The 13,512-nt window shown below is 27.6% G+C and overlaps 1 protein-coding gene across 1 annotated transcript; it reads right to left on the reverse strand.

The window, feature by feature from the left end:
• Positions 1–1,248: 1,248 nt before the first annotated feature.
• Positions 1,249–4,431, reverse strand: LOC114174340 (spermidine synthase 1-like). The gene is made up of 9 exons (XM_028059176.2): positions 4,148–4,431; positions 3,595–3,671; positions 3,362–3,484; positions 2,780–2,884; positions 2,456–2,528; positions 2,291–2,362; positions 2,005–2,200; positions 1,763–1,889; positions 1,249–1,659 (listed from the first exon to the last, which is right to left on the reverse strand). The coding sequence occupies exons 1-9, from the start codon at positions 4,338–4,340 to the stop codon at positions 1,594–1,596; spliced, it is 1,032 nt and encodes a 343-aa protein (XP_027914977.2). The 5' UTR covers positions 4,341–4,431; the 3' UTR covers positions 1,249–1,593.
• Positions 4,432–13,512: the final 9,081 nt, after the last annotated feature.

Genomic DNA, 13,512 nt, shown 5'->3' on the forward strand with positions numbered 1-13,512 from the left:
TCTAAAAAATTCACTAAGTAATATAAAAGTTTTTAGTTGGTGTTGGTGATTGTTAGGACGAGTATAATTTCGAATAGATCAAGAATAATATTTTTATCAATATTTTTTTTATCGAAAAATTAAATGAAAAGAATTTCAATCAAGGGTATTTTCTTATAATAAATAAATGTGGTCTAATTAAATAATATTTCGGTTTAAGATCAATGTACAGTATTTGTAAGATTATTGAAATCAAATCTGAATTAGAAGTCCACATTAGATAAAATGAGTAATTTATTATTTTGAGATTTTGTTTAATGAGGTTTTTCACTCTTTAAAATGTTTTCTAATGAGCAAATATAATTTTATATTTAATATCTCAATATTTAAAAATCACAAATATCAAATATTTGTGATAAAGTTAAATACAAATTTAGAAACCAATTTATTTTATAGTTAACATTAATGATCAATTTATTATAATGATCAATTTAGAAACTATTTTAGTTACCAATTATTTTTAATTTATAAAAATGATTAATTATTTTTTGTTATTAATAAAATATTTTCTTATAGTGAATATTCTTATTTATCTTTTGAGTTATATTCTAGAATATACATTTAAAGAATGTTAATATTTCAATTAAGTTGGTAACTTTTTTATTATTTGGGTTGCAAAGTGAAGATTTTTCACTACAATAATAAATATTATTATTATGATAAATGTAAATTCAATAAATTAACTTTTTATCTAAGTATTATTTTATCTAAGTATTATTGACAATTAAACTAAAAAAAATATTTATATTAAAATGATAATGTTATTAGTGTGTACTTTTCTTAATCATTTATTTGGTAAACACTTATTTTAATTCCTAAAAGATTCATGGTGTGACAATTTAGTCTTTGAAAAAAATTCTGAGAAATGAGTAGATCTTAAAAATGACTTTTGTTACGCACATTGGTCCTTGTGTTAGGGTTTGTTAGTAACTCTATTTGTTTAGTGAATATTTGATTATGGTACTACATGATTATTGTCTCCTTATTCTCTTCAAATGAACTAGAATGGTGAGTTTTTGCAAACTTTTCATGTATAACAAAACATTCTTCTTTTCAAATCATACCTACCACGGTCATCTTAAAAAACAAATGGAAAGTTCATTTTTTTTCATAGATTTTTTAGTCTCTTTGACTAAGGTTTGAAATTGAGGTTTGTAATGAAGTATAATGTTTCACGCTAATGTGTCTATGATTATATATTCAAATGTATATCGAAAGCTACTTTTATTAAATTCTCATTGTATAACACAAAATTTGTCACGAGTACTTACCAAACTAAATACTAACTACTAAAAACTACTAACTTCAAAGAGATAAAAACATACGCATTAAACAAAAAGTAATCTTCAACTGAAGTTCTAAACGGCCAACAACGTAAATTACTAGGAACTGAATCCGTCATCTACCAACTCATTTCATGAAACAAAAGTTTCTCTTCAATGTCATCATCTGAAGCTCTTAACTTATTCCACAGTTCATTAACAGATGGACCAATCCAGTAAAAGCATGAACAGTGCAGCCACACTTGCTCCTTCAGTCTCATGAAAAATGTTCTCAATTTGCTTTAGAACCAATAGCCCTCTTAGCAAAAGATGGCAAACAGAAAGCCGCAGAATGAAGCTGTAGTAAAAAACGCAGACAAAATATAACAGTTCAGTAAGATGAGAAAAAAATTGGTAGTTGAAGTGAAAGGGAAAAAGATCATCATGGTTGGAGCACAAACCTCAGAGTTGTAAAATTTCAATGGTCTAGTTGACTGTTGACTATCATCCTCATCTATCGAATACACTGGATTCTTGAAGTCCACAGTAGGACCCTCAGTTGAACAAAGCATAAAACCAATCATCCCACTGAAATGGAAAAAATCAGAGCAACATAAGTAAGGACAATCATAAGGGTATTTTGTTTTGAAGAGTGGCATGCAAATGGGAAAATAGATAACAAATTTTGAAGCAGCATGCATACCTTGGGTATGTAGGAACAGTGGTCCATGCATAGTTGACAGAACCTTTGAATACCTGGCGACAATTAGCAACAATGCCCTCAATGATATCCATATGAAGCCATATACTTTCTGCTTGAGTACACACAACTCCCCCTGGACGAAGAGCTCTTGCAACCGACGCAAAAAATGGCTTTTCAAACAGTTCTTGAGCAGGACCTTAAAGATTTCAAATATAATCTCAATTAGAAACATATTCATTAACTGTAAAAGACCAGGAATGTTCAATGATTTTACAGTATAGCCTACCAATAGGGTCGGATGAATCCACTATAACTGCATCATAAGTTCCTTCTTCAACAGCCTTCAAAAATGCAACTCCTAGATCACAGAGACAAACCATCTTGAGAAAAGTTATCTTCAGGAGTAAAGTAGTTCAGGAACATAAAAACTATGGAGAGTAGCTAATCATACCATCACCAATATTCAGTGTCACACGTGGATCCTCGAAACCTACAGCTACATCTGGAAAAAATTGTTTGGAGACCTGCAAAGTGTAACAACTTCAATTGTGATATTTAGCTCATATTGCTAATAGATGTTATTATACATTTAGGTTAAGAAGATCAGGGGAAAAGTATGACAATAACCAATATACTTAAGTAGAAAACCCCCTTTTCAAGTTACAAGAATTAGAAAAGAGCAAGAGAAACAAATTATATGCAAGATTAGTCTGCTACTAAAAATGTTTTGCTTTGATTTGAGGTTGGGAATAATAGTTTTATGGCTATTACTTACCTCAACAACCATCTTGTCTATTTCGCAAATGTCTATCTTCTCTACTGAGGAATAGCGTGCTATTTCACGCAGGACTCCACCATCTCCTCCACCAATAACCAAAACCTAACAGAAGAAAAGAAGCAAGGAAAAGAACAATTAATTCCAAACATACATTATACATTACACAGAATGTTATCCAAACATTATATTCCAAAAAAAGATCATTGCTTATAGTTCAAGACATATCTCAAATGCCTTACCCCACGAGTATGATTCTTCCTACTCTCATCAACACATACCATTCTGTACATTTCTAATAAAAAGTAAACTCAACAACCAAATACATAAATGCAGACAATGATATGCTATATAAACACCAGCAGTGCAGCCCAAGTTAGCATGATGATGGGCACATCAACAATCTGAGTAAACAAATCAATATGAACATTTTTTTTTCACAATTCTTCTGACAAACCCCTGCCCTCACCACTGTCTAAGCGTTTACATTCAATGACTAAAAGCTATACACTTCCTCACAATTGTCCTGAAAATATTTTGTTAAACTAAAAAAATTATCAAAACAGTCATACTCTAAATTACCTTTCTGGGGTTTGGAATAGAGCAAAGAGGAAGATGTGTTATCATCTCTTGGTAGGCACACTCATCCCTCTCTGTAAGCTGAATGACCCCATCCAGAACAAGAACCTTGCCATAAGTGGACGACTGAAAAAAAAAAAGAAAAATCATAGAATACATCATTAAATAAAACCAAGACCACAAAAGGGGGGCAATAACAATAAAACTATCAAATTTAACTAAAAGTACATATTCACCTGGAAGACCATGACATTCTGATAGTCAGACTTCCCTTCAAACAGAATCTTTTCCACCTTCAAAGAATGTGCCTCCCCTGCAAAATTAAAACCAGATTCCATCTCACGTGTTATTACAAAACAACAACACAAACATTCACAACAACACCAACAACTTCAAGATGTGCTTCAGTTACTGACATGACATCATATGCATCCTTTTAACCTATATACATATGCACTTCTCATTGATTAAAAAGCAAAATCTCCCTCCTCATAAAATCAGAACAGATTTGAAAAACGAAAGAACAAAAACTAAACATAGTCCAGAACCTACCCAATAAAACCAAACCGGAAAACAAAACAAAACAAGAAAAGAAACATTAGAGAACAGAGATTTGAAAACACTCTATAGTCCGTTATAGGACAAGCAACATGGAACAATCGAAACAACGATTCCACAAAAACAAGTATTTCATACCCAATAAGCAATTAAACGGAGGGTCGATGAAAAGTCTTGAAATTGAAGGTTGAGAGAGAAGGAGGGGAAGGAAAAGAGAGGGTTTTTACTAACCAGGCCACATTGGGCTGATTTCAGAGAACCAACCAGGAATAACCGCAGAGATACCAGGGTGTTGAGAGTGATTGGAGAGCGTTGAAAGGGTGTCGGTAGCGCCATTTTCTCCGCCGTCTTGCTCTTCTTCTCTGGGTCTCTTGACGGGTAAGTCTGAAACCTGAACCACGTTGTTGTTGTTCTCCGCAGCCATGTTCTTCTTTGAAGTGAGTAGGGAACGCACGAACCAGTGTTGCCCTCTTCTACTCCTTATATAGGTGTTATGCAGATGAATGATTAAAAAAAAAGGTGGTAACTTTGGAGATAAATGATAAAATAAAAAAAAGTGATAACCTTAGAGATAAAAAAAACATAAGTAATTTAATAATATCATGATTCATGTCATGTAAATTAGTCATTGAGTTTTTAAATTTGTTTTTTTCGATGTTAGGTGGGAAAACCTAATCTTTGGACCGACACAATCTTGCTCCTTCTCTCTCTTATGCCCTATTTTTTTTAATTAAACTAATTAACTTATGAAATATACTCTATTTGAATTGTTGGTAATATTTTTTAGAGACTGGGATGATTTGATTTGATTTGCAGATTGAAAGACGAAGTGTAAATTGAGAGAGGTATTTGATTTAGAAAATAAACTTAATTGGAAATAAAGATAAAAAATATAACAGATTGAAAGAGATACGAAATATACTAATTGGAAGAAACCAAAGATGATGTACAGTAGATTGAAAGAGACATTAGGTTAGAAGAAGAAACTATCAAAAATAGTTGTTTTAAAATGCATATTCAAACAAGAAAAAATATTGCTTCGAAAGAAAATATTAAATCAAATCTAATTAATTGGATCAGTTACTTGAAAATTGGATAATTAATTACTTTTAGATTGAGACATTGTACTGTTATGAATAATAAATTAAAAACATTAAAGGTAGTTTAAAAGGTAAATTATTTCAAAATCCAATATAGTTACAAATATATATATATATATATATATATATATATATATATATATATATATATATAATAACAAGTTTAATTATATAAAATCAAAACATTAGAAATATTTACAATTTAGTTTAATTTAAAAGTATGAGCAGTTACTTTTTCTTATTTTTTTCTTTCCTTTTTTCTTATTTTTTTAATAAAATCTTCGGTAATAATGCCTAACATGACTTCTTTATATTTATATGTATATTTTAGTATATGATTCATTTATCTATTTATTTATATTTTTAGTATATTAATAAAAAAAGTGTTATATCTTTATAAAATAATTAAAATTTTGTTTAGATTTTTTATTTATTTTGTATATTAAAATAATAAAGAAGTGAAAATATTATGTAATAAAATATCATGAAAATTAGGTTATATTGTTGTAAATGTTATTATTAAAATAATGAAATAATAAATCTAAGTTATGTGATAATAATTTTAGTTTTAAATATAATAAATAGAATTAATATATCAAAAGTATTTAGTATAATAACGTTTTTTATAATTAAAAAAATAAAAATCCATTATGAAGAGCAATAATAATAATAATAATAATAATAATAATAATAATAATAATAATAAACTATTGACAATAATAGTAACATTTATGCTATCAATATTAATGTTAATGCTAATATTAATGATAATAATCTATAATTATATATAAAGATATACATCAACAATAAAATAAAGAAAATAAAAATTACAAGTAATTGAAATATGATATATGATCTCGTAGTAAGTAAAATGAAGATGTGTGTCTAACCTTAATAATAATAAAATAATACCATTATAATAATATCTCGTAATAATAAAAATAATAATAATAATACAACAACTACATATATAAGAGATATACATTTTTTGTCCTTTTTTTATTTTTACAATTTTATCTTCTTAATTATTATTATTTGTTAAATTTAAATAATTATTCATAATAAAAAATTATTTGTCATTATTATCATTTTACTAATTTTAGTAACTATTTTTTTAATTCAAATAATTACACATATATAAAGATAAAATGAACAACAAAACAAAGAAAGTGCAACTAATTGAGATATGATCCCGTAATAAATACAAGTAAAATGTGTGTCTATCAATAATAATAATAATAATATCATTACAATAATATCGCATGGAGATAAAAATAATAAATATATAACTACATATATAAAGCAATAAACATTTTTGGTGTCATTTTTTGTTTTTTCAATTTTATCCTCTTAATTGTTATATTTTAAATTTAAATAATTATTGATAATAAAAATTTTATTTTTTAGTTTTATTATTTTACTAATTTTAGTAACTATTTTTTTGAATTGAAATAATTATTCATATATAAAGATAAATGAACAATAAAATAAATAAAAATGACAAGTAATTGAAACATGATCCCTACGTAAAATGTGTATCTGACCATAATAATTAAAAAATAATAATAACTATTATGATAATTATAGTTCTTAATAATAATAATAATAATAGTAATAATAATACTGATAATAATAATAGTAATATAATAATAGAAATAATTATAGTTAATAATAATGATAATGATACTTATAGTTGATAATAACATAATAATTATAGTTGATAACAATAATTGTTATTATTATAATTATAATTGACAATAATAATAATAATAATATAAAAATCAAATAATAACTATCATGAAAATTAGGTTATGGATAATATATTTTGACCAACTTTTACCCTTAGATCTTTTATTTTAATTTTTTTAATGGTGTGATATGATAATCTAAGGGTGATTGGAGTAATGAGTTAAGAGTGGGTGAAAAAAAAATAGGTCAAAATATCATTATGCTTATGATATATTGTTGTAAATATTGTTGTAAATATTGTTATTAAATTAATGAAGTGTTAAATTCAGTTTTAAATATAATAAATAATTAAAATTAATATCACAATATGGTGTTAATTGATTTTATGATTTTACACTCCACATATATACTATTAAATTGTTCTATCTCTAGTCTAGTTGATGTGAGACTTCAAACACACCCTCCTCACGCTGAGCATCTTGTGTGTGAGTTTAGAAATGACAGGTGAATATCAAAACATCACAAAAGAAATATAATATTGTGAAGATTTTAATTATTCCTACGACAATATTATCATAAAGAATTTAATAAAACAAATAAATTATTCATCATATTGTACTGTATTAAGGCACATTCATTAACATAAATACTCAACCTTACCTCCAAAAGACAAGTGTATTAAGTAATTTAGAGACCTTGCACTTATCACATGTCTAACTTACTTCTCAGAAGCCATATATAGGTATAGATTTGAAAATTATGATCCAAAATCCCATCATGAGTATGAAAGTGAATCAATGGAATGATTAAATTGTGTATTGTACGAGGTTTGTCCTTCTATGGGAGAAGTGCAGATCTTTGTTAGTTAATTTTATGCATTAACTAGGATTAATATGTGTTGGTCATAAGTCATCTTAAACTCTACTAGACTTACATACTCACATAAAGTTTTGCAATCTAGGTGGTGAAAGTTGAAGGAAGTTCGTATAGTGGGATCTGGGCTGAGACCCCTTTTCTAGCGAAGCCATGAGTTAACTCATCCTTGCCATGCGGGGGTTGAAATCGTGCAGTTTGGTATGTTCGGTCTTGGTACTTTGTTTCATTATTTCATAACAAGTGCAAATTTTCTACCAAGTCTGCCTAAATCCGGATATTGAGCCTAAAATCTTATATCATGTATGATATTTGGTTGTTCTATAGATAATCTGCTTGTGTTGGTTGTAAGTATTAAGGATTCCAATATTATAAATATTATAATATAAGTACCTTTGAATTACCCTTTTTCTTGTTGGTATGTTCTCCATGGCGGATCTTGGTCAATATTTGTGGGGGAGCTAAAATACATTCAAAATCTATACATTTAATTGTTGTGATTAATACAATAAAAATAAATACATGATTTAGGATAATTGTAATTATAAAACAAATCACACATCTAAAGGATTATCCTTATTTTGTCAGATTCTTGAACTCATTAATAATTGAATTAGTATTAAAATTTCTAGCGATTTTTTTTCAATGTAAATAATTATATTGTCAACAGGAAATTCATCCTCCATTTTATTTCGCAATCTTCTTTTGATAATTTTCATTATAGAAAATTATCTTTTTGTTAAAGATGTAAAAATAGGAATAGTTAAAATAAGACGAGATGAATGAAAGAGGATCAATCAATTAGATGTAATTGACTTTTCTGTTTTTATCAAAGATTGTTTTTTTTCTTGTTTTCTTCCTCTCGGGTAGCTTTCCTTTTATCACTTTTAAATAATTAATCTATTCTTTTATTTCTTCATCAATATACCTATGTTTAACAAAAAATAAGACTAAAAGATAATTTATCATAATTTAATAAAAATGTGGGTTACATAATTAATAAAAGAAAAATCTATGATAATCAAGTTACAATTAAAAATCAGTTATGAAAAAACACTTGGTGCATTACCTTGTCTTCTATATTCATAAAATTGAATATACAAAATGTTTGTAAGCTGTGGCGGATCTTGACTACAAAATTTGCCAAAACAATATAATTATTTGACTATTAGATTGAATCATTAGTATAATACTTTAAAAAACAACTCATCTAACTGAACAATTTGATCATTGGTACAATACTTTAAAATATGTGAAAAATTAAAATCTATCTTGTTTTCATCTTCACCAACAACTTCTCTTCTATCACTTTTAAAGAATGAATCTATGATTTTATTCTTCATCAATATATTTTTAAATAAATTAATATTAAAAAATAATTTATCATAATCTAATGAAAAATTGAGAGTCGTAATTATTAAAAGAAAAATATATTATAATCAAGTCACAAAATTGGTTTGAAAAAACACATAATACATTATTTTTTCTTCTATATTCATAAAAAAAATGAATATACAAAGTTCATGGAATAAAAAATAATATTAATAACTATTAAACTAATAGTTCATTATCAAGGAGACAAGACAATTACCTTTTTTTTAAGGGAGGAAGATAACAAATGATAAATGAGAAAAAAAGTAATGAATTTGTGTCTAACTTCTTTTTTTCTTCAAAAACAAAAAGAAAACATATGAGGCTGAAAGATGAGTACAAGTTTGTGAAAACCTAAAAAGACAATGAGAAATAAAATAAAAAATATTTTAATAAATATTTGTTTTAATTACTATTTTGGTTTTTGTTTTCAAAAATGTAAGTTGGTCCTAAAGTTGATTTAGTCTCAATTTGGTTATGATTTTTTAGTCGAAATTTGATATTTTTTTTGACAAAAACAAAAACAAAAAAATAATTAAACCTAAATACTTTTACTCTTTATTATATTAAATTTTATATTTTACTATTTATTATGTAACATCCAATTTAATAGTTTGTCATACTATCAAACAAAACATTATATCATGATCAAACATAGCAGATAGTAAGGGTAACGGTCACACACACAAGGTATATGTATCTAGTACAGTCCTCCACACTGCTACATCTATATACACATACATACACCAGGTAAGAGTAGGTAGAAAGGATGCTAAACTACACCCAAACCCTCAAGATATACAGTAGAAATCTAAACTACAGTGGACACTCCTTGCCAGGCTCCAACTTCTATTCAAGAGGGGGTATCTCCATCTGGTTTAAGCTCTGCTCCCACCAAACATAGGTGATCATTGCAAAAGGGATAATATGCAAAAGCAGACAACACAAACAAGAAGGGTAAGCTAACTGAAAGAAATAACGTCAATACACTTCGCAATCAGTGAAATCATTCATAGCATGTAATTCAATCATAATTTATAGACTCGATATCCGGATTGTGTAAGTGACGTTGGAACTCTTGGTGGCTTGCACCTGTAACGGTTCCCAGACTCTGCAGAGTCTGGACACATGGAGTATTCACCCGACCGTTCCCAGGGTAAGTCCCCTCCACGTCTAAGACTTGATCAAGTCCGACGACGAGGACCTCCTGCTACTCCTCACGACATAATCCATCCTACTCTATCTGAGCTTGAATGATTATTGGAGTTTCAGGATACCAACCATTATAGATTCCTTACATCCTTACACACTACAATTCCACTTGGATTTCCCTTGAAATTCCATTTTAACCTCATCTTCTCATAACTTATATTCATCCAATTTAATCATACAATACATCACTGGTAGCATTCCAATCATACAGGGCCTAAATTGCACAAAGATGCATTAAAACATACATTTTTACCAAAGGAAACAGATTTGAAGCACCACTACTGCAGTAGCTCTCGCTCGGGCTAAAAAGTCTAGCCTAGGCGAGAGGTTATCTCGCTCAGGCGAGCCAGTCTCGCTTAGGCGAGATACTAACAGTGGCAAAAGAGAAAAACTGAGCGAACTCTCGCTCAGGCTAGGCTGGTTTGCCCAGACGAGATCGTTATCTCGCTCAGGCGACCCCAGCTCGCCTAGGCGAGACTTCGCGCAGGAACAGAGGTGCGTTTCCTGGTGTTTTCGCTCAGGCGAGCGTCACTCGCCTAGGCAAAAATACTAGGTCATGAACCTGTTCCTTCATGCGGTGGGTCATTTTATCTAATCAAGATCAATTAATCATCAATTCATGCAATTCAAACACCAGTTTATCAATCAAACATGTAATTCAAACTCATCTACAGATTTCCTATTCGAATTAAGGAGATTGGTTAGCTTCCCTTACCTCTATATATCTTTCTAATTAGCTAAGATCCTCCCACCCAAGAGCTTCAGCTGTACCACCTAATGAGTTGGAATTACAGGTTCAAGTATGAGAAGGGTTCCCAACAGCAGAAAGAGGTTTTACCAATTTCGAATTAAACATGAAGGTAAGGGTTGGGAGTGACTTACATGGAGGAAAAGGAGGAGTTGAAGCTGGCCTCAGGTTTAGGTTCTGCAACAGGGGAAGAGTGATTCAGAATTTCTCTTTTGGTAGAGAGAAGGCAGAGGAAAAGAAGAGGGAGAAAGGTGTTATGAAGTGCAAGGTGTTTCTGTGGTGTGGGTGACAGAGAGAAGAGAGATCAAGGAGCTGAAATATTTGGGTTCCTACATATTATGCTTTATAAAAAAATTAAAAAGACAATTTAAATTTCTATCAATTTTTAAAATACATCACTTATAATTTAAAAAAAAATAAAAAATATATATAATTAAAAAAAATCAAAAGTATATACATAATTAAAAAAAATCAAAAATATTTTGGGAGACCAAGGCCCCTCCCTGCTCCATATATAATCCACCATTGTTTGTAAGATAAAATATAATGTTAAATATTAAACTAATATTTCACGCTACGAGAAAAAAGAGAATTGTCTTTTTTTTTCAAGAATGGAAGAAAACATACAAAAAATGAGAGCACAAAATAATAATTTTGTGTTAAATTTTCTTTTTGTCTTCATAAACAAAAAAAATAAAAATAAAACAAGTAAAAGTTAAAAGCGGGTATAATATGTGAGAAACTCAGAAGACAATAAAAAAATAATAAAAAATACTTAATAAATTTGTTTATTTTTTATTAAATTTGATTTTATATTTTATTATTTATTAACATTAAATGGTATATTTTATAAAATAAATAAAAAAGGTACCTAATCGAATTTTCATCAATTCTCAATATATATTTTTATTATTTAAAAATTTTCCAAAAATTTAATTTTTCTACATATAATTTAAAAAATTAAAAAATAAATCAGTTTTCATATACCACGTATAAATAAAAGAATTTCAAAAAATTTGAGGTACATGACCCCTATCTCTTCAATAGTCGGCAATTGTTTGTATTTTTGTATTTTATTTTCATTGATTACCATAACGATGAGCATATGAACCTATATGAACCTATAGTTGATGGTGAAACTAGACCGAGGAATGATAGTTGAATGAAGTTTTTGTTTTAGATTAGTTAATGTACATAAATATGACATGTGGGTGTAGATACTTCGTAATTGAAACTAACATATGTACTTATTTTGAAATACTTTTATATTAAGAATTGTGGCTATAGTGTACATGTATGTTTCCTATATTCATTTGATCAAAATTTGTCCAATATATATAATGTGATAACCCTATTTAAATATAATAGACCTATATTTTGGTGTTATACGTATTATCCAATCCTAAATAAAATTACTTTAAGGCCTAGGAAGTCAAACCTAATTAGGGCATTGGAGACTAATTATTACTTCTGTCAGATTCAACCCGTTAATAATACTTAGCAAAATATTGGGTAGTTCAATGATGAATAATTTTAGAAGTTATAATGTTTTTATTCATTGAACTTTGAATATTAAATTAAAATTTGTTTATGTTCAATAATATTAATATTTAAATTTTGAAAATAAATAAATAAAATCATTTTAATTTAATTATAGACATGTCATGTATATTTTATGTTAGAATTTAAATTCTTATATTGTTTAATATTTTTACACATCAATGTAAATTACACGTTAAAAAAATTATTATAATTAGATTAAAAATATTATATTTGTTCATTTTAAAAATTTTGAAACTAACATCTATCAAAATTTGGAAGAAAAAGAATTGATTTTACGTCAAAACTAAAACAACTAAAAATATATTCAATTTTATTTTTATTTTAATCACAAATAACAAATGGTAAAAAGTTATATTTTTATAATTGAGAAATAGTAAAAAAAATATTTAATGAACACAAATAAAATAAAATCCCTTGTGGGGTCTAACAGAAAGTAAAAGGAATCTGCTTTTCAGAGTAGAAAAGGAAATATGATTAGGGTTAGGATTTTGATCAATAATGTTCATTTCATTTGGAACGTGCTTTCGGCTGCTACATGTTTATTGCCACGTCATTTTAAAAGTATGGCTCTGAATCATAGGGCTCTCAATTAGGGTTTTTTTCCGTTACCATTTTCTATTTATTATGTTATTCAAGAAAACTAAAACCCTATTCTTTTAACCATATTTTCCAATTATAACTAAAATTTCACCTTAAAATATACAGAGAATTTTAAAAAATAAACTACAAATTTAATTTGAGAACATCATTTATAGTATAGTATTGTGTCTATATTTTGTCTTTTTCTTTGGCTTTTTATGTAATTGTAATATTTAAATTTGGATACGGTTAACATTCATTTAAGTTCGTATTTTAATTTTGAGAGTTTGATGTTGACTTAATTGGAATGCGAACTTATAAAATTTTAAGTCTCATGTTACAATATAAAATATTAGGGATTATATAATTATATTTGAAATATTATGAGTCTTGAGAATTTGTAAAAATATGAAAGATATAAGATAAATATAAAAAATATGCTACACGAAAAATTTGTTATT

Source organism: Vigna unguiculata, chromosome 2, assembly GCF_037176805.1.
Source record: "Vigna unguiculata cultivar grain cowpea cultivar isolate G323 ecotype 2 chromosome 2, ASM3717680v1, whole genome shotgun sequence".
Classification (NCBI taxonomy): domain Eukaryota; kingdom Viridiplantae; phylum Streptophyta; class Magnoliopsida; order Fabales; family Fabaceae; genus Vigna; species Vigna unguiculata.